General features: G+C 45.9%; 1 protein-coding gene across 1 annotated transcript; it reads left to right on the top strand.

The window, feature by feature from the left end:
• The first annotated feature begins 18,856 nt into the window (after positions 1–18,856).
• LOC125521289 (uncharacterized) lies at positions 18,857–20,508 on the top strand. Its single transcript, XM_048686350.2, has 3 exons — positions 18,857–19,044; positions 19,511–20,393; positions 20,478–20,508. The coding sequence occupies exons 1-2, from the start codon at positions 18,999–19,001 to the stop codon at positions 20,365–20,367; spliced, it is 903 nt and encodes a 300-aa protein (XP_048542307.1). The 5' UTR covers positions 18,857–18,998; the 3' UTR covers positions 20,368–20,393; positions 20,478–20,508.
• The last annotated feature ends 833 nt before the right edge of the window (positions 20,509–21,341 follow it).

Genomic DNA, 21,341 nt, shown 5'->3' with positions numbered 1-21,341 from the left:
TCCACTTACATAGGTGGCTACTACAACCATGGCATTTGCACACAACAAAGTAAACTATTACATGCATAATTACATAGATGGCTACTACACACATGACATTTCTACACACCAAATTAAACTATATATTACATGCATGATTAACTAGGATAAGCGATCATCTGATCATCATCTACTTCTTGTGACGCTTGCTCTGATTGTGGCTCGATACGACCTCGTCGATCTCCATAACAAGGCACTTCCTCATGTCAGCGATCCGCCTGTGCATCTCGTAGCATGTGTACACGCTCTTGGCCGCGAACCTGATGTGAGATTCATCCATTTGCCGCATCCAGGCGCCGTGCCAGGATACAGGACGTGTTCTGTTGGCATCCTACTTCATCTCTTCGTAGTATGGGTCGATGATGGCCGACGTGAGTTTAACCAGGGAGTCCTTCGTGCTGCCCCAAACCCTGTAGTTCTCATGGATTTTGACAAGGTTCTAGCAGGCCAAGCCCGTAACCCTGAGTGCTTTTACATTGTAGGTGGTTTCCACCGTGGCGAACTTGTAGTCGGTGCTGTTGAAAAACCTGGTGAAACGGTCGCAAGGCTCTGTGGCCATGTAGTAGTGGTAGATGAGGACATGATGGAGCACACACAACTAGGCGACGGTAACCTTCTGATCTATGTTGGGACGACCGGCAGTGTACTGGAGGTCGATGCCGACCACCTTGTACTTGTCTCGAGCAAGCAACTGCTCAACGGTGTTGATGTAGTCATCCACCATGGCCGGGTCGATGATGTACACCACCAAGAGATCTATCTCCCTCGCGTGGGTCTCCACTTTATGCTCGCCGAACTCCATTGGAGCACCGCTAGACATCCCCTCTCCATGTGTCATCGTGGGTGTGCTTTGTTGTGTTGTGGGGCGTGATCGAAAGGTTGAAGAGATCAAGGTTATAATGGACACATGAATTAAAGGGGAAGCCGGACGGCCTGGAATATCGACAGGCCCTGATGGCAGTTCTAATTTGCAGCGCGTAACTCCATCATGTCGCACGTAACTGCATCGCGTGGCAACGCGCGCGACGCAACCACATGCATATGGGGCCCCCGACATGATCGTGCGCACGCCCAACCGCTGGCAGAGCGCGCGCGGAGGGACGCAAGCAGAGCGCTCCGCAGTCGCCTCAACGGCGAGCAACCATATATATGCATATAGCAGTTGAACACGCAAGAAAAAGCTGTCCACAAGCCGAGCACGCTGACAGACGCGAGCAGAGCGCGCCGCGGCGCCTAACGGTGAGCAGAGCTTGCTGAAGGATGCGAGCAGAGGCCGGCACAGTGATACGTGGCAAATAAGACGAACTATGTGAGCGATGTCGGGGACATCAAGCACGAATCAGATTAGAGTTGCATGTGCGATATGTGGCATACAGTTGATCCATTCGAGCTGTTTGTGATGGAATAAGCCATGTGTGTTGCGGGCAAACACTTGCTGGCATATAACCTTAAATTTAACCAACAAAATGTTAATGCATGTTACAGAGATTGCATAACTGGAAACTATATTCAAATACGAATCCAACGATATAATGTTTGGCGACATGCATTCGTATTTTATTAGTTAAATCCTACTTATAAACCTGGACATGGGTATAGTAGGTAATTAAATCGCAAATGTTTTTTTATTAACCGTATGTGTACGTATCCTTTCATCCTCCTCTCGCACATCTTGTCACCCCGCTGTCGCAGACGGCTTCGAGCACAACCTTGAGCAGCACGCAGGGGCATTCTTTTGGCCAAACAATGGTGAGCCCGTTCCCGCACAAGCTTCCCGCCCGACTCGATGAAATCCCACAAAATCCCAATGCTTACCAGCCTACTATATAAACCCTCACGGCTGGTGAGTCCCGCGTCGCATTTCCCCTCCCTCCTTGTAGCTTATCTTGTCTTCTTCTCTCACAATCGCCAATGGCATCGGTCCGTCATCGTCGCTCAGCCACTCCGCCGTCATTAGAGGACAGCTCCAGCTGGGAGGCTACACCGTGGCGGCGGCGCAGTCCCCTGGGTAGTGTAGTGCGTGTGGCGTCCCTGTTGGGTGTGCGCGGAACACCCACCACACGCTCCGCCACCGCCGCCCATCAGCAGTTGTTGCTGGCCGCCATTGCCGCCACACCACCTTCGAAAGCTAGGGCCATCGCCCGCTCCGCCGCAGCGGCCCGAAGGTGGGAGGTGGCCGTCGTGGTCGCCACCCCACTGCCGACCACCGTGGCCATTGAGGGAGTCTTAGACTAAGGGGTCCTCGGGCGCCCGTCCTGTTAGCCATGGGCCGGACTGATGGGCTATGAAGATACGAAGACCGAAGACTGTACCCGTGTCCGGATGGGACTTTCATTGGCGTGGAAGGCAAGCTTGGCAATCGGATATGTAGATTCCTTTCTTTGTAACTGACCTTGTGTAACCCTAGATCCTTACGGTGTCTATATAAACCGGAGGACTTAGTTCGGATAGGGGAGACTCATTATCATAGCCATACAAGCTAGACCTCTAGGGTTTAGCCATTACGATCTCGAGGTAGATCAACTCTTGTAATACTCATATTCATCAATATCAATCAAGCAGGACATAGGGTATTACCTCCATAGAGAGGGCCCAAACCTGGGTAAACATCGTGCCCCTTGTCTCTTGTTACCATCGACCTTAGACGCACAGTTCAGGCTCCCCTACCCGAGATCCGCCGGTTTTGACACCAACATTGGTGCTTTCATTGAGAGTTCCACTGCAGCGTCGCCAAAAGGTTTGATGGCCCCTTCGATCGTCAATAATGACGATGTCCAAGGAGGAAATTTCCTCCCCGGACAGATCTTCGTGTTCGGCAGCTTCGCACTGCGGGCCAACTCGTTTGGCCATCTGGAGCAGATCGAAAACTACGCCCCTGGCCATCAGGTCAGATTTGGGAGCTTGAATTACGTTGCGGACATCCGTGGAGACTTGATCTTCGCCGGATTCGAGACCGCGGTAGCTGCTCCCGGTCACCCCAATGATCATGACCTAAATCTGTCATCAGGCCGCATCCAGGAGATCGCTCCTGTAATCGCTCTGGCCCTAGATCCGAAGCAAGCCGCGCCATCCAAGGAAGGGAGGATCAACCTCACCATGGAGGCCATAGATTCCACGGCGTTGGAGCCGCACATAGACTTAACCTCTCACGACGTCTTTGTCAGCGGAACTCTGAACTCGTCTCCGACCGTAAGTTCCGAACCACGTGAGCCCGCGAACTCCGAGGTTGATCGTTTATCGATCTTCGAATTCAGCGCCCCAGACATCTTCCAGCACTCGCCCTGGGGTGATGTGCTAAACTCATTAAAGAACCTGTCCTTGGCGGAGGACTCACAGCCAAACTATATCCGGCTCAACCAGGGGCTGACGGTGGAGAATTTTGCTTCCCACCCACCACCCACTTCATAGCCACGGTCAAGGATTCAACCGATACACTTGATTACGACTCCGAGAACATTGACGGTACGGACGGCGATGCCGAAGACAACGAAGACCCCGTTGATACTGAAGGAAATATGCCCTAGAGGCAATAATAAAGTTATTATTTATTTCCTTATTTCATGATAAATGTTTATTATTCATGCTAGAATTGTATTATCCGGAAACATAATACTTGTGTGAATACATAGACAAACTAAACGTCACTAGTATGCCTCTACTTGACTAGCTCATTAATCAAAGATGGTTATGTTTCCTAACCATAGACATGTGTTGTCATTTTATTAACGGGATCACATTATTAGGAGAATGATGTGATTGACATGACCCATTCCATTAGCTTAGCACCCGATCGTTTAGTATGTTGCTATTGCTTTCTTCATGACTTATACATGTTCCTATGACTATGAGATTATGCAACTCCCGTTTACCGGAGGAACACTTTGTGTGCTACCAAACGTCACAACGTAACTGGGTGATTATAAAGGAGCTCTACAGGTGTCTCCAAAGGTGAATGTTGGGTTGGCGTATTTCGAGATTAGGATTTGTCACTCCGATTGTCGGAGAGGTATCTCTGGGCCCTCTCGGTAATGCACATCACATAAGCCTTGCAAGCATTACAACTAATGAGTTAGTCGCAAGATGATGTATTACGAAACGAGTAAAGAGACTTGCCGGTAACGAGATTGAACTAGGTATTGAGATACCGACGATCGAATCTCGGGCAAGTAACATACCGATGACAAAGGGAACAACGTATGTTGTTATGCAGTCTGACTGATAAAGATCTTCGTAGAATATGTAGGAGCCAATATGAGCATCTAGGTTCCGCTATTGGTTATTGACCGGAGACGTGTCTCGGTCATGTCTACATTGTTCTCGAACCCGTAGGGTCCGCACGCTTAAGGTTTTGGATGACAGTTATATTATGAGTTTATGAGTTTTGATGTACCTAAGTTAGTTCGGAGTCCCAGATGTGATCACGAACATGACGAGGAGTCTCAAAATGGTCGAGACATAAAGATTGATATATTGGATGGCTATATTCGGACACCGGAAGTGTTCCGGGTGATTTTGGAGAAAACCGGAGAGCCAGAGGGTTACCGGAACCCCCCGGGAGAAGTAATGGGCCATATGGGCCTTAGTGGAGAGAGAGGGGCAGCCAAAGGTGAGCCGCGCAATTGGACTAGGAGAGGGGGGCGGCGCCCCCCTTTCCTCCTCCCTCCCCACTTCTTTCCCCCTCCTAGTAGGAGTCCTACTCCTACTAGGAGGAGGACTCCTCCTTGGCGCGCCATAGGGGCCGGCCGGCCTCCTCCCCTTGATCCTTTATATACGGGGGCAGGGGGCACCCCTAGACACACAAGTTGATCCACGTGATCATATTCTTAGCCGTGTGCGGTGCCCCCTTCCACCATAATCCTCGATAATATTGTAGCGGTGCTTAGGCGAAGCCTTGCGACGGTAGTACATCAAGATCGTCACCACGCCGTCGTGCTGACGGAACTCTTCCCTGACACTTTGCTGGATCGGAGTCCGGGGATCGTCATCGAGCTGAACGTGTGCTAGAACTCGGAGGTGCCGTAGTTTCGGTGCTTGATCGGTCGGGCCATGAAGACGTGCGACTACATCAACCGCGTTGTCATAACACTTCCGCTGTCGGTCTACAAGGGTACGTAGATCACACTCTTCCCTCGTTGTTATGCATCACCATGATCTTGCGTGTGCGTAGGAATTTTTTTGAAATTACTACGTTCCCCAACAGTGGCATCCGAGCCTAGGTTTTATGTGTTGATGTTATATGCACGAGTAGAACACAAGTGAGTTGTGGACGATATAAGTCATACTGCTTACCAGCATGTCATACTTTGGTTCGGCGGTATTGTTGGACGAAGCGGCCCGGACCGACATTACGCGTACGCTTACGCGAGACCGGTTCTCCCGACGTGCTTTGCACAAAGGTGGCTAGCGGGTGACAGTTTCTCCAACTTTAGTTGAACCGAGTGTGGCTACGCCCGGTCCTTGCGAAGGTTAAAACAACACCAACTTGACAAACTATCGTTGTGGTTTTGATGCGTAGGTAATATTGGTTCTTGCTTAAGCCCGTAGCAGCCACGTAAAACTTGCAACAACAAAGTAGAGGACATCTAACTTGTTTTTGCAGGGCATGTTGTGATGTGATATGGTCAAGACATGATGCTAAATTTTATTGTATGAGATGATCATGTTTTGTAACCAAGTTATCGGCAACTGGCAGGAGCCATATGGTTGTCGCTTTATTGTATGCAATGCAATTGCGCTGTAATGCTTTACTTTATCACTAAGCGGTAGCGATAGTCGTGGAAGCATAAGATTGGCGAGATGACAACGATGCTACCATGGTGATCAAGGTGTCGCGCCGGTGACGATGGTGATCACGACGGTGCTTCGAAGATGGAGATCACAAGCACAAGATGATGATGGCCAGATCATATCATTTATATTGATTGCATGTGATGTTTATCTTTTTTGCATCTTATCTTGCTTTGATTGACGGTAGCATTTTAAGATGATCTCTCACTAATTATCAAGAAGTGTTCTCCCTGAGTATGCACCGTTGCGAAAGTTCTTCATGCTGAGACACCACGTGATGATCGGGTGTGATAGGCTCTACGTTCAAATACAACGGGTGCAAAACAGTTGCACACGTGGAATACTTAGGTTATACTTGACGAGCCAAGCATATACAGATATGGCCTCGGAACACGGAGACCGAAAGGTCGAGCGTGAATCATATAGTAGATATGATCAACATAGTGATGTTCACCAATGAAACTACTCCATCTCACGTGATGATCGGACATGGTTTAGTTGATTTGGATCACGTGATCACTTAGAGGATTAGAGGGATGTCTATCTAAGTGGGAGTTCTTAAGTAATATGATTAAATGAACTTAAATTTACCATGAACTTAGTCCTGGTAGTATTTTGTAAATCATGTTGTAGATCAATAGCTCGCATTGTTGCTTCCCTGTGTTTATTTTGATATGTTCCTAGAGAAAATTGTATTGAAAGATGTTAGTAGCAATGATGCGGATTGGATCCGTGATCTGAGGTTTACCCTCATTGCTGCACAGAAGAATTATGTCCTTGATGCACCGCTAGGTGACAGACCTATTGCAGGAGCAGATGCAGACGTTATGAACGTTTGGCTAGCTCAATATGATGACTACTTGATAGTTTAGTGCACCATGCTTAATGGCTTAGAATCGGGACTTCAAAGACGTTTTGAACGTCATGGACCATATGAGATGTTCCAGGAGTTGAAGTTAATATTTCAAGCAAATACCTGAGTTGAGAGATATGAAGTCTCCAACAAGTTCTATAGCTAAAAGATGGAGGAGAATCGCTCAACTAGTGAGCATGTGCTCAGATTGTCTGGGTACTACAATCACTTGAATCAAGTGGGAGTTAATCTTCCAGATAAAATAGTGATTGACAGAATTCTCTAGTCACCATCACCAAGTTAGTAGAACTTCGTGATGAACTATGATATGCAAGGGATAACGGAAACGATTCCCAAGCTCTTCGTAATGCTGAAATTGACGAAGGTAGAAATCGAGAAAAACATCAAGTGTTGATGGTAGACAAGACCACTAGTTTCAAGAAAAGGGCAGAGGGAAGAAGGGGAACTTCAAGAAGAACAGCAAGCAAGTTGCTGCTCAAGTGAAGAAGCCCAAGTCTGGTCCTAAGCCTGAGACTAAGTGCTTCTACTATAAAGGGACTGGTCACTGGAAGCGGAACTACCCCAAGTGATTGGCAGATAAGAAGGATGGCAAAGTGAACATAAGTATATTTGATATACATGTTATCGATGTGTACTTTACTAGTGTTTATAGCAACCCCTCAGTATTTGATACTAGTTCAGTTTCTAAGATTAGTAACTCGAAACGGGAGTTGCAGAATAAACAGAGAGTAGTTAAGGGTGAAGTGACGATGTGTGTTGGAAGTGGTTCCAAGATTGATATGATCATCATCGCACACTCCCTATAATTTCGGGATTAGTGTTGAACCTAAATAAGTGTTATTTGGTGTTTGCGTTGAGCATGAATATGATTTGATCATGTTTATTATAATACGGTTATTCATTTAAGTAAGAGAATAAATTGTTGTTCTGTTTACATGAATAAAACCTTATATGGTTACACACCCAATGAAAATAGTTCGTTGGATCTCGATCGTAGTGATACACATAATCATAATATTGAAACCAAAAGATGCAAAGTTAATAATGATAGTGCAACTTATTTGTGGCACTGCCGTTTAGGTCATATTGGTGTAAAGCGCATGAAGAAACTCCATGCTGATGGGCTTTTGGAATCACTTGATTATGAATCAGTTGATGCTTGCGAACCATGCCTCATGGGCAAGATGACTAAGACTCTGTTCTTCGGAACAATGGAGCGAGCAAACGATTTGTTGGAAATCATACATAATGATGTATGTGGTCCGATGAATATTGAGGCTCGCGACAGGTATCATTATTTTCTGATCTTCACATATGATTTGAGCAGATATGAGTATATCTACTTGATGAAACATAAGTCTGAAACATTTGAAAAGTTCAAAGAATTTCAGAGTGAAGTGAAAGATCATGGTAACAAGAAAATAAAGTTTCCACGATCTGATCGTAGAGAAGAGTATTTGAGTTACGAGTTTGGCCTTCAGTTAAAAACAATGTGAAATAGTTTCACTACTCACGCCACCTGGCACACCACAATGTAATGGTGTGTCCGAACGTCATAACCGTACTTTATTAGATATGGTGCGATCTATGATGTCTCTTACCGATCTACCACTATAGTTTTGGGGTTATGCATTAGAGACAGCTGCATTCACGTTAAATAGGGCACCATCTAAATCTGTTGAAACGACACCGTATGAACTATGGTTTGGCAAGAAACCTAAGATGTCGTTTCTTAAAGTTTGAGGTTGCAATGCTTATGTGAAAAAGTTTCAACCTGATAAGCTCAAACCCAAATCGGAGAAGTGCGTCTTCATAGGATACCCAAAAGAAAATGTTGGGTACACCTTCTATCACAGATCCAAAGGCAAGATATTGGTTGCTTTGAATGGATCCTTTCTAGAGAAGGAATTTCTCTCGAAAGAAGTGAGTGGGAGGAAAGTAGAACTTGATGAGGTAACTGTACCTGCTCCCTTATTGGAAAGTAGTTCATCACAGAAATCTGTTCCTGTGACTACTAGACCGATCAGTGAGGAAGCTAATGATGATGATCATGTAACTTCAGATCAAGTTACTACCGAACCTCGTAGGTAAAACCAGAGTGAGATCCGCACCAGAGTGGTACGGTAAACCAGTTCTGGAGGTCATGTTACTTGACCATGACGAGCCTACGAACTATGAGGAAGTGATGATGAGCGCAGATTCCGCAAAATGGCTTGAGGCCATGAAATCTAAGATGAGATCCATGTATGAGAACAAAGTATGGACTTTGATTGACTTGCCCAATGATCGGCGAGCCATTGAGATTAAATGGATCTTCAAGAGGAAGACGGACGCTGATAGTAGTGTTACTATCTACAAAGCTAGAATTGTCGCAAAAAGGTTTTTGACAAGTTCAAGGTGTTGACTATGATGAGAGTTTCTCACTCGTATCTATGCTTAAGTCTGTCCGAATCATGATAGCAATTGCCGCATTTTATGAAATCCGGCAAATGGATAAACAAAACTGCATTCCTTAATGGATTTATTTGTATATGATACAACCAGAAGGTTTTGTCAATCCTAAAGGTGCTAACAAAATGTGCAAGCTCCAAGTGATCCATCTATGGACTGGTGCAAGCATCTCGGAGTTGGAATATGCGCTTTGATGAGATGATCAAAGCATATAGTTTTATACAGACTTGCGGTGAAGCCTGTATTTACAAGAAAGTGAGTGGGAGCACTACAGCATTTCTGATAAGTATATGTGAATGACATATTGTTGATCGGAAATAATGTAGAATTATTCTGCAAAGCATAAAGGAATGGTTTGAAAGAAGTTTTTCAAAGAAAAACCTCGGTGAAGTTGCTTACATATTGAGCATCAAGATCTATAGAGATAGATCAAGACGCTTGATAAGTTTTTTCAATGAGTACATACCTTGACAAGATTTTGAAGTAGTTCAAAATGGAACAGTCAAAGAAAGAGTTCTTGCCTATGTTACAAGGTGTGAAATTGAGTAAGACTCAAAGCCCGACCACGGCAGAAGATAGAAAAAGAATGAAAGTCATTCCCTATGCCTCAGCCATAGGTTCTATAAAATATGCCATGCTATGTACCAGATCTATTGTATACCCTACACTGATTTTGGCAAGGGAGTACAATAGTGATCTAGGAGTAGATCACTGGACAGCGGTCAAAATTATCCTTAGTGGAATAAGGATATGTTTCTCAATTATGGAGGTGACAAAAGGTTCGTCGTAAAAGGGTTACGTCGATACAAGTTTTGGCACTGATCTGGATGACTCTAAGTCTTCATCTGGATACATATTGAAAGTGGGAGCAATTAGCTAAAGTAGCTCCGTGTAGAGCATTGTAGACATAGAAATTCGCAAAATACTTACGGATCTGTATGTGACAGACCCGTTGACTAAGATTATCTCACAAACAAAACATGATCACACCTTAGTACTCATTGGGTGTTAATCACATAAGCGATGTGAACTAGATTACTGACTCTAGTAAACCCTTTGGGTGTTGGTCACATATCGATGTGAACTATGGGTGTTAACCACATAAAGATGTGAACTATTGATGTTAGATCACATGGCGATGTGAACTAGATTATTGACTCTAGTGCAAGTGGGAGACTGAAGGAAATATGCCCTAGAGGCAATAATAAAGTTATTATTTATTTCCTTATTTCATGATAAATGTTTATTATTCATGCTAGAATTGTATTATCTGTAAACATAATACTTGTGTGAATACATAGACAAACTAAACGTCACTAGTATGCCTCTACTTGACTAGCTCATTAATCAAAGATGGTTATGTTTCCTAACCATAGACATGTGTTGTCATTTGATTAACGGGATCACATTATTAGGAGAATGATGTGATTGACATGACCCATTCCATTAGCTTAGCACCCGATCGTTTAGTATGTTGCTATTGCTTTCTTCATGACTTATACATGTTCCTATGACTATGAGATTATGCAATTCCCGTTTACCGGAGGAACACTTTGTGTGCTACCAAACGTCACAACGTAACTGGGTGATTATAAAGGAGCTCTACAGGTGTCTCCAAAGGTGAATGTTGGGTTGGCGTATTTCGAGATTAGGATTTGTCACTCCGATTGTCGGAGAGGTATCTCTGGGCCCTCTCGGTAATGCACATCACATAAGCCTTGCAAGCATTACAACTAATGAGTTAGTTGGAAGATGATGTATTACGAAACGAGTAAAGAGACTTGCCGGTAACGAGATTGAACTAGGTATTGAGATACCGACGATCGAATCTCGGGCAAGTAACATACCGATGACAAAGGGAACAACGTATGTTGTTATGCGGTCTGACCGATAAAGATCTACGTAGAATATGTAGGAGCCAATATGAGCATCCAGGTTCCGCTATTGGTTATTGACCGGAGACGTGTCTCGGTCATGTCTACATTGTTCTCGAACCCGTAGGGTCCGCACGCTTAAGGTTTCGATGACAGTTATATTATGAGTTTATGAGTTTTGATGTACCGAAGTTAGTTCAGAGTCCTGGATGTGATCACGGACATGACGAGGAGTCTCGAAATGGTCGAGACATAAAGATTGATATATTGGACGGCTATATTCGGACACCGGAAGTGTTCCGGGTGATTTCGGAGAAAACCGGAGAGCCGGAGGGTTACCGGAACCCCCCCCGAGAGAAGTAATGGGCCATATGGGCCTTAGTGGAGAGAGAGAGGGGCAGCCAAAGGTGGGCCGCGCGCCTCCTCCCCCCTGGTCCGAATTGGACTAGGAGAGGGGGGGCGGCGCCCCCTTTCCTTCTCCCTCCCCACTTCTTTTCCCCTCCTAGTAGGAGTCCTACTCCTACTAGGAGGAGGACTCCTCCTTGGCGCGCCATAGGGGCCGGCCGGCCTCCTCCACTTGATCCTTTATATACGGGGGCAGGGGGCACCCCTAGACACACAAGTTGATCCACGTGATCATATTCTTGGCCGTGTGCGGTGCCCCCTTCCACCATAATCCTCGATAATATTGTAGCGGTGCTTAGGCGAAGCCCTGCGACGGTAGTACATCAAGATCGTCACCACGCCGTCGTGCTGACGGAACTCTTCCCCGACACTTTGCTGGATCGGAGTTCGGGGATCGTCATCGAGCTGAACGTGTGCTAGAACTCGGAGGTGCCGTAGTTTCGGTGCTTGATCGGTCGGGCCATGAAGACGTACGACTACATCAACCGCGTTGTCATAACGCTTCCGCTGTCGGTCTACAAGGGTACGTAGATCACACTCTTCCCTCATTGCTATGCATCACCATGATCTTGCGTGTGCGTAGGAAATTTTTTGAAATTACTACGTTCCCCAACAGATACAGCTAATGACCAAGATGAATGGGAAGATGGGCATGTTAGCCCTGGTAAACAGGCCACGCACGAAGATTCGGAGGATGAAAATTACCTTCCGCTCTCTAAGGATGAGGTGAGCCTCGGCACCGAGAATTTCATCGTGTCTGAGGAACCTCTTGAGCAGGAGCGCTTCAAGCGCCAACTAATAGGCACTGCAAGGAGCCTGAAAAAGAAGCAGCAGCAGCTTCAAGCTGACCAAGATCTGCTCAATAATAGATGGACTGAAGTCCTAGCTGCCGAAGAATACGACTTTAGTGGCCCAGCCAAAAGCTACCCGAAGAGTAGATTGCTACCCTAGGGCGATGACAAGGCGCTCGAGCCCGTGCCATTATTGTACAAGGCGTCAGGTCGACCACAACTTGGTCCGGGTAAAGCGGCAACTCAAGCCGAACACCAGACCGCCCCACCTCGCCGTAAAGGCAAGAACAAAACAGCTCGGAGTTGTGCATACGACCGTCGACATGACTTGGGTAGTAGAGCAGGACACTCAAGGCCGACCTACGGATCGCGAGGACATACCTCGACACACGACGACAACCACCTATTCGGACGTAACAAACCTAGCCACGCCCGGGCCGAAAACCGCAAACGGACTCCATCGGAGGTACGGCGCAGTGTGGCCCAACATAGAGGCGCCACACACCCTCTTTGCTTCACAGACGAAGTAATGGAGCATGAATTCCTAGACGGGTACAAACCTATGAATATCGAATCATACGATGGAACAACGGATCCCATGGTATGGATCAAAGACTTCCTCCTTGTAACACCCACGATGCAGCTATATCTCCCACGTGTCGGAGCACGACTTAGAGGCATAACCGCATAGTAGGCATGTCGCAAGAGGGGTAATCTTTACACATCCCATGTACTGAATAAGAAAGGGATAAAGAGTTGGCTTACAATCGCCACTTCACACAATACATAAATATAGCATTACATCATCCAGAATACAATCAAGGTCCGACTACGAAACCAAAATAAAGAAAGACCACCCCTATTGCTAGATCCCCGATCGCCCCGACTGGGCTCCACTACTAATCAAAAGGAAACGGAACAAAACAACGATCAAGATCTTCATCGAGCTCCCACCCGAGCTCGGTTGCGTCACCTGCACTGGTATCATCGGCACCTGCAACTGTTTGGAAGTATCTGTGAGCCACGAGGACTCAGCAATCTCACACCCGCGAGATCAAGACTACTTAAGATTATGCGTAGGAAAAGTTGTGAGGTGGAGCTGCAGCAAGCACTAGCATATATGGTGGCTAACATACGCAAATAAGAGCGAGAAGAGAAGCAATGCACGGTCGTGAACTAGAAGTGATCAAGAAGTGATCCTGAAACTACTTACGTTCAAGCATAACACAAGAACCATGTTCACTTCCCGGACTCCGCCGGAAAGAGACCATCACGGCTACACACGCGGTTGATACATTTTAATTAAGTTAAGTGTCAGGTTTTCTACAACCGGATATTAACAAATTCCCATCTGCCCATAATTGCGGGCACGGCTTTCAAAAGTTCAAAATCCTACAGGGGTGTCCCAACTTAGCTCATCACAAGCTCTCACGGTCAACGAAGGATATTCCTTCTCCTAGGAAGACCCGACCAGACTCGGAATCCCGGTTACAAGACTTTTCGACAATGGTAAAACAAGACCAGGAAGACCACCCGCTGTGCCGACAAATCCCGATAGGAGCTGCACATATCTCGTTCTCAGGGCACACCGGATAAGCTAAGCGTACAAGAGCCAACGTAACCCAAGTTGCCAAGGGACGGCCCCGCACGGTGCTCTAGTTTGGACCAACACTCAGAGGAGTACTGGCCCGGGGGTTTAAAATAAATATGACCCTTGAGTCTGCAGAACCCAAGGGAAAAAGGCTTAGGTGGCAAATGGTAAAACCAAGGTTGGGCCTTGCTGGAGGAGTTTTATTCAAAGTGAACTGTCAAGTGGTTCCCATTATAACCCAACGGTGTAAGGAACGCAAAATCAAGGAACATAACACCGGTATGACGGAAACTAGGGCGGCAAGAGTGGAGCAAAACACCAGGCATAAGGCCGAGCCTTCCACCCTTTACCAAGTATATAGATGCATTAAAGTAAACAAGATATAATAATGATATCCCAACAATAATCATGTTCCAACAAGGAACAAACTTCATCTTCACCTGCAACTAGCAACGCTATAAGAGGGGCTAAGCAAAGCGGTAACATAGACAAACAAAGGTTTGCTAGGAACGGTGGGTTAGAGGCTTGACATGGCAATATGGGAGGCATGATAAAGCAAGTGGTAGGTATCTCTTCATAGCAACAGAGCGAGCAACTAGCAAGCAAAGATAGAAGTGATTTCGAGGGTATGGTCATCTTGCCTGAGATCCCGCAAGGAAGAAGAATGAGTCCATGAAGGAGACAAACGGACGTAGCCGAACGGATCCTCACAACTCCGGAACGAAACCAAAGCTAACGAGAGAGACAACCCGGAAAGAATCAAGCAACATAGTAAACAACCAAGCATAACATGGCATGATCCACAATCAAGTATGATGCATGTTCGGTTTAATGAGGCATGGCATGGCAAAGTACACAAACAAAACTACAAAGTAAGTGGATCTCAATATGCGACGAGTTGCATATTGACAGAACACAACATGACTTATTTAGTTCTCTCTCTTTTATGTACCCAACAATATTAAATGTTGTTAAACATGGCAAGAGGTGAAGCATAAGAAAACTACCTATCTAGGCAAGTTTAAATGAGGCCGGAACAACAAACAACGATTCCGATAAATCCTCATATGCATTTAGCAATTTAAAGCAAACAACAATTTTAAAAATTCTTGATGTTGTTATCGTGATGCGGATGACATATTCAAGTTGGATGCAATTTTATGAAAAAGTTGACATGATAAGATATGAAGCATTTGTCATCGTGGCGGAAAGAAAAGGGTGCCACGGCGACGATAACGAAAACGGTGCAACGGCAACAACAACGGAAATGGTGCCACGGCAATATTCCGATGATCCGGTAGCTCACGGGGATACTAGTGCAAAAGGAAGTGGGTGTGAGTGTGTCATGCAAGAAGATGGGGTGCTCCCGGATACCGGGTTCCCACATGTCGACGACAAGGCAACGAGGAACTCGCAAGGAACAACTCGGACATGGTGCAACCACGAGCATCTCATACATCACACAACATTCATTCACGGGCGTCGTCTCGGTGGTTATACCTTCCAAGGGAGCATTGTCGAGCGGTTCGAGTTCGTAGAGGAAGTAATTGTTCTCGTGACGGTAGTGGAAGTAGGGGTACATGACGACGGTAGAGGTACTCGCGATGGTAGTGGTACATGTTCATTTTCGGAGAGGTACTTGACGAATCCAACATTTTCGGGGCGACGGTAGTTGTACATGGGTCGCATAGGAACTTGACGAAACCCAAGGCGACGATTGTGGTACTTGGCAAAACGCATGTCAACGGTTGTTGTTCTTGTATCCTCGTGGAGGTAGTCGTTCACTCGGCGGTCTTATCGGAACCTTGTCAGCGGTAGGGATACACCTTGGGGTTCGAAAGGGTTCCTTGCCGTCATGGTACTTGGCAATTTCGAAGGCGGTGGGAAAACGAACTTGGCGATCTCCGTTGACCTGGTACTTGGCGAATCCCTTCTCGGTTGTCTTCCTTGGCGGTTCAGGGCACGGTGCATGTACTTGGCATGATGCAGGGGCGATGGCCGTAGGACACTAGGACCCGAAGCAGAGGAGCAAGGGATCGAGGCTCTGGCCATCTCCTGCAGGTGTTGCGCTGGACGGCGGCGGTAAGGCGACAGCGGCAGAGCTGCCATGGATGGCGACAACGCCATAGAAGAAGCAGGGGCGTGAGGGCGGCGGAAGCAGCAAGGTGGATTTGGGCGCTGGAGGAAGCAGCAAGGTAGCGCCATGGAGATCCTGGACGACGGGGCCAGATCGGCCGGCAAGGCGCCAAGGGACATCGAGGTGGCGGAGGTCGCGGGTCGGGCGTCGGGCTTGAGGTGCAGGAGGACCCCGGGCAGCGGCGAGGATGGCCGGCGGTGAGGAGGCAGCAGAGACGCGACGAGGTGCAGCGGTGGGAGCTTCGAGCTCGGCCGGCTGCGGCCATGGAGGACGGCGGCGCGGAGGCGGGGCCCTTGAGGGCACGGCGCTCGGGATCCGGTGTCCGGCAGGATCACGGTAGCGGCCTCCTCTCTGTGTGGCGGCGCCAGGAGGAAGGGGAGATTGGCGGCGCGAGGCCAGGAGAGGGCGTCGGGGAGGATGGGATCGAGGGAGAGGGTGAGGAGGCGCTGGATGATCGAGAGGGAGAAGGAGGTCGAGCGCACGGGGATGGGATCGAGGGAGAAAGAGGCTGGTGATACCTCTCCGTCGTATCTACTTTTCCAAACACTTTTGCCCTTGTTTTGGACTCTAACTTGCATGATTTGAATGGAACTAACCCGGACTGACGCTGTTTTCAGCAAAATTACCATGGTGTTATTTATGTGCAGAAACACACATTCTCGGAATGACCTGGAACTTCACGGAGCCACTTTTCAGAAAATAAGAAAAATACCTGTAAAAGATGAAGGCCAGGGGGCCCACCACCTCTCCACGAGGGTGGGGGGCGCGCCTGCCTACCTCGTGGGCCCCCTGTTGCCTCTTCGACTCCAACTCCAACTTCATATATTGAGTTTCGGGGAGAAAAAAATTAGAGAGAAGAAATCATCGCGTTTTATGATACGGAGCCGCCGCCAAGCCCTAAAACCTCTCGGGAGGGCTGATCTGGAGTCCGTTCTGGGCTCCAGAGAGGGGAATCCGTCGCCATCGTCATCGTCAACCATCCTCCATCACCAATTTCATGATGCTCACCACCGTGCATGAGTAATTCCATCGTAGGTTTGCTGGACGGTGATGGGTTGGATGGGATCTATCATGTAATCGAGTTAGTTTTGTTAGGGTTTGATCCCTAGTGTCCACTATGTTCTGAGATTGATGTTGCTATGACTTTGCTATGCTTAATGCTTGTCACTAGGGCTCGAGTGCCATGATTTCAGATCTGAACCTATTATGTTTTCATCAATATATGAGTGTTCTTGATCCTATCTTGCAAGTCTATAGTCACCTATTATGTGTTATGATCCATTAACCCCGAAGTGACAATAATCGGGATACTTACCGGTGATGACCGTAGTTTGAGGATTTCATTTATTCACCATGTGTTAATGCTTTGTTCCAGTTCTCTATTAAAAGGAGGCCTTAATATCCCTTAGTTTTCGTAAGGACCCCGCTGCCACGGGAGGGTAGGACGAAAGATGTCATGCAAGTTCTTTTCCATAAGCACGTATGACTATATTCGGAATACATGCCTACATTACATTGACGAACTGGAGCTAGTTCTGTGTCACCCTAGGTTATGATTGTTACATGATGAACCGCATCTGGCATAATTCTCCATCACCGATCCATTGCCTACGAGCTTTCCATATATTGTTCTTCGCTTATTTACTTTCCCGTTGCTATTGCTATCATCACTACAAAATACCAAAAACATTACTTTTACTACTGTTACCTTTTGCTACCGTTACCAATACTATCATATTACTTTGCTAATAAATACTTTGCTGCAGATATTAAGTTTCCAGGTGTGGTTGAATTGACAACTCAGCTGCTAATACTTGAGAGTATTCATTGGCTCCCCTTGTGTCGAATCAATAAATTTGGGTTGAATACTTTACCCTCGAAAACTGTTGCGATCCCCTATACTTGTGGGTCATCAAGACTATTTTCTGGCGCCGTTGCCGGGGAGCATAGCTCTATTCTTTGAGTCACTTGGGATATATATCTTCTTATCATTATGAAGAACTTGAGAGATCCAAAAATGAAGATTTATCCCTCAACTATGAGGGGAGGTAAGGAACTGCCATCTAGCTCTGCACTTGATTCACCTTCTGTTTTGAGTAAGCTTGCGACACCTACACCTGCTTCTGCTATTCGCTCTGATATGTCGCATATTATTGATGATGCCACTTCTACTATGCATGATACTTATGATGAAACTACCTCTATGCCTGATACTACTGTGCCACTTAGTGATTTTCTTGACGAACAACTTTCTAGGGCTAGAGAGATTGAAAATATTGAATCTGATGATACTGATGAAAGTGATGATGAAGAATCACTTGTTATTCCTAAGGGTTATGTTTTTGATCAAGAAGCTTCTTTAGCTATTTTAGCTTGCAAAAATAGAAATGAACTCAAAAGGTTATTAGCTAAATGGAGTAAGCAATCTCTAAATGCTAGAATGAAACCTGACCCTGCTTTTGCTACTTCACCTATCTTTTTTACTGATAAGGATTATGAATTCTCTGTTGATCCTGATATAATTACTTTGGTTGAATCTGATCCTTTTCATGGTTATGAATTTGAAACTGTTGTGGCACATCTTACTAAACTAAATGATATAGCCACCCTGTTCACTAAACATGAGAGAACTCGTTACTTTTATATCCTTAAAATATGAGTAAAATGCATCATAGGTCCTATAACTATCTGAGGTGTGTCACTTTAGTCCTATAACTATCAAAGTGCAGATTTGAGTCCCAAAACTATTTCGAGTCATTCACTGCAGGTCCTATGGTCGCCCCAGCAGCGTTGACCGTCCGATGTGTCACCTGGACCGGTGCCACATCGACCAGAGGGGCCCACCAGGCTAAACAATGAAGCGTTTATTTGCAGGAAAGCCCTTGAAATCTCAGCTCGTCTCATTCTCAGACTCTCCATCTCTCTTCTATGAATGAATCTCTCTGAGGCGGCGATATGGTGGCGACCGGCGACGTTCGCGATTGATGTCCATCGATTGGAGGCGCAGGACGGGAGTCGGGGCTGCTAATCCGACCGTGGCGCTGGTCCGATGGCTCCATCGCGGTGGCTTCCCAACACCCCTCCTCCGGAGTATGGTAAGAACCCTAACCCCAGTCCCTGCTGCACCCCCTTTTGGCTTAGAGATTTCAATAGAGTAGCAGGATTTGGCACGATTTGGGCATTACAGCTTAGATATTGTGTCGATTCAGTCTGAATGTACATATGGCTTCTCTTCCCGTACTGAAATCTTCTGTCTGTACTAAAATCTTTCTGTACTGAAATCTATTTCAAAAGAGTTGGACATCTTCCTGTACGTATGGAGATTTGGGCATCTTCCTGTGTGTATGGTGATTCGGGCACTATTTTTCCTGCAGTATATAATCCCTGCTGTAACTGAAGCCTTGTTATGTACAGTGGTATCTTTTTTGCATTATAAGCTCGTCTTGTACACCTATAGTACCATTTGAAATTGCACTGCTGATGTATATATGTACTAGTGGTGATGCAAAAGAAATTGTACTGCTGATGTATATATGTACTTTGTTTTTTTTCATGTAATAGGACCCAAGGAGGAGCTGTTCTCAGTAGAGATTAATCATGGTGGGGTTTTTCTCGGCTTTGGAGCAAACAAGAAATACATGGATTGCAAAACAGATTTCTTTGATCATTGTGAGGTTGAAACATGGTCGCCGTTGTGGATTAAAGATTTTGTGCAGCAGCTTGGCTATGATCCAAGTAAAGTGCAGTGTTTCTGGTTACTTCCTGGCATGAATTTGGATAATGGACTGAGAATTATTGATAGAGATGCAGACTGTCTTAGTATGACTGCTGTTGTGCCAAAGTTCAAGCATTTCAAGTTGTACATGGATCATGGTGATATTTATAGCGAGCTAAATATGGATGACATATGCATAATTGGCTCACCTACAATGCCTGATATCATGAGTCCCGTGAAGCCACAAGAAAGAGGTACAAAGAGTTATATTAGGAGTAGTCCTAGGATCAAGAGCAAGGCACAAAAAGGGAGAACTAAAGAACAAGTGCAGAAAAACAATGACAGTGATAGTGATGATAGTGATAGTGATTGTAGTTATGAAGATTGGGCTGACTCAGACAATGACTTTAAGAATGGCGATGATAATCTGTTTGAGGAGTGGGTTGATGACTTCAATAAGGATCTCAGAGCAAAGAAAAATAAAGCAGTACGGTACGAGAGGGATAGTGACTATGACACTGATGAGCTAGAACTGCCAGCTTCAGTAATAAAAGAACTTGCCCTGAAAAAGGTAGACAGGAGCAACAAGATGAGGCAAGGCAAGGGGAGCAGCGAGAGGCAGGGCAAGTGCAGCAAGGTGAGACAGTTCAAGGACAAAACTCAATTCCAAGGCATATTGCCAAAAAGGCAAAATTACCAGTGAAGAGAAGGATTACTTCAACTGATCAGGTAACAATTACTAGATAATTTCCTTTATGTTACTTCTAGTTAGTTAGTTGCTAACTTAAATCCAAAACTACTCTGGAATTGTAGACCACATCTTCTGCAAGTGTGGTTGGATCTAGTGTAATACAAGTGTGGGAGCAGAACATGTCTGTGTTCGACATACTGATGCAATCTGTAAGTTCTTTTCAACTTTTGTGAATCTCATGGAAACTCTCCTATTCCAAAACTGATGTAACACATGTTTTCACATTTGCAGTCACAGCCGTCCCAAGAATCCCAGGCACCAAGACCTCTTCCTAACAATCAATTTCTTGCAAGCCAAATAGAGGATCTACCAATGACAAAACAGACCACAACTATAATCCATGTAGCAGCAAAGAAGAAGAAAAGGAAGGAGAAGATCACGGAGAAGGAGAATGTTATTCCTAGGAAGAAGAAATAGAAGATGAAGTGGACATGCCTTCTATTGGACAGAACCTGGTTTCTTTTTGGACAGAGTTTGCTTTCTTTTGGATAGATAGAGATGGTTAGGGCCTTCACAAATTGAAGGCTTTATTTTGGACGGAGGTACTACTTATGTAATGTGGTACTGCATCATGCAGAGTGCAACCCAGTACCACATTACATAGTTGCAAGCTTTAGTGTGTATCTATGTTTATGCAAGAGCACTCTTTATGTAATGACAATATGGTGTGCTACTTCCTGGAAGTGTGGCAATTCTCATCTATATATTTTCCTGTTAAGTTGCAACATTCATTTGTCACTTGCATGATCATTTGCCGTGCCGGCTTGTTCCTGCTACATCTTGATGCCGTCGAGCTTGTTCCAGACATGGCAGAACTAATGAAAGAGAGATGAGATTGCAGAGAGGAGGGCTGCGGCTGGAGAGCAAACAGTCTGATGGACCAAATTGCAAAATGTATCAACCACCAATGGCGGGAAATCTTCCAC

The sequence above is a fragment of the Triticum urartu genome, chromosome 7A (assembly GCF_056163025.1).
Source record: "Triticum urartu cultivar PI428250 chromosome 7A, HENAU_Tu73, whole genome shotgun sequence".
Classification (NCBI taxonomy): Eukaryota; Viridiplantae; Streptophyta; class Magnoliopsida; order Poales; family Poaceae; genus Triticum; species Triticum urartu.
This window is presented reverse-complemented; position numbering and strand designations above follow the sequence as displayed.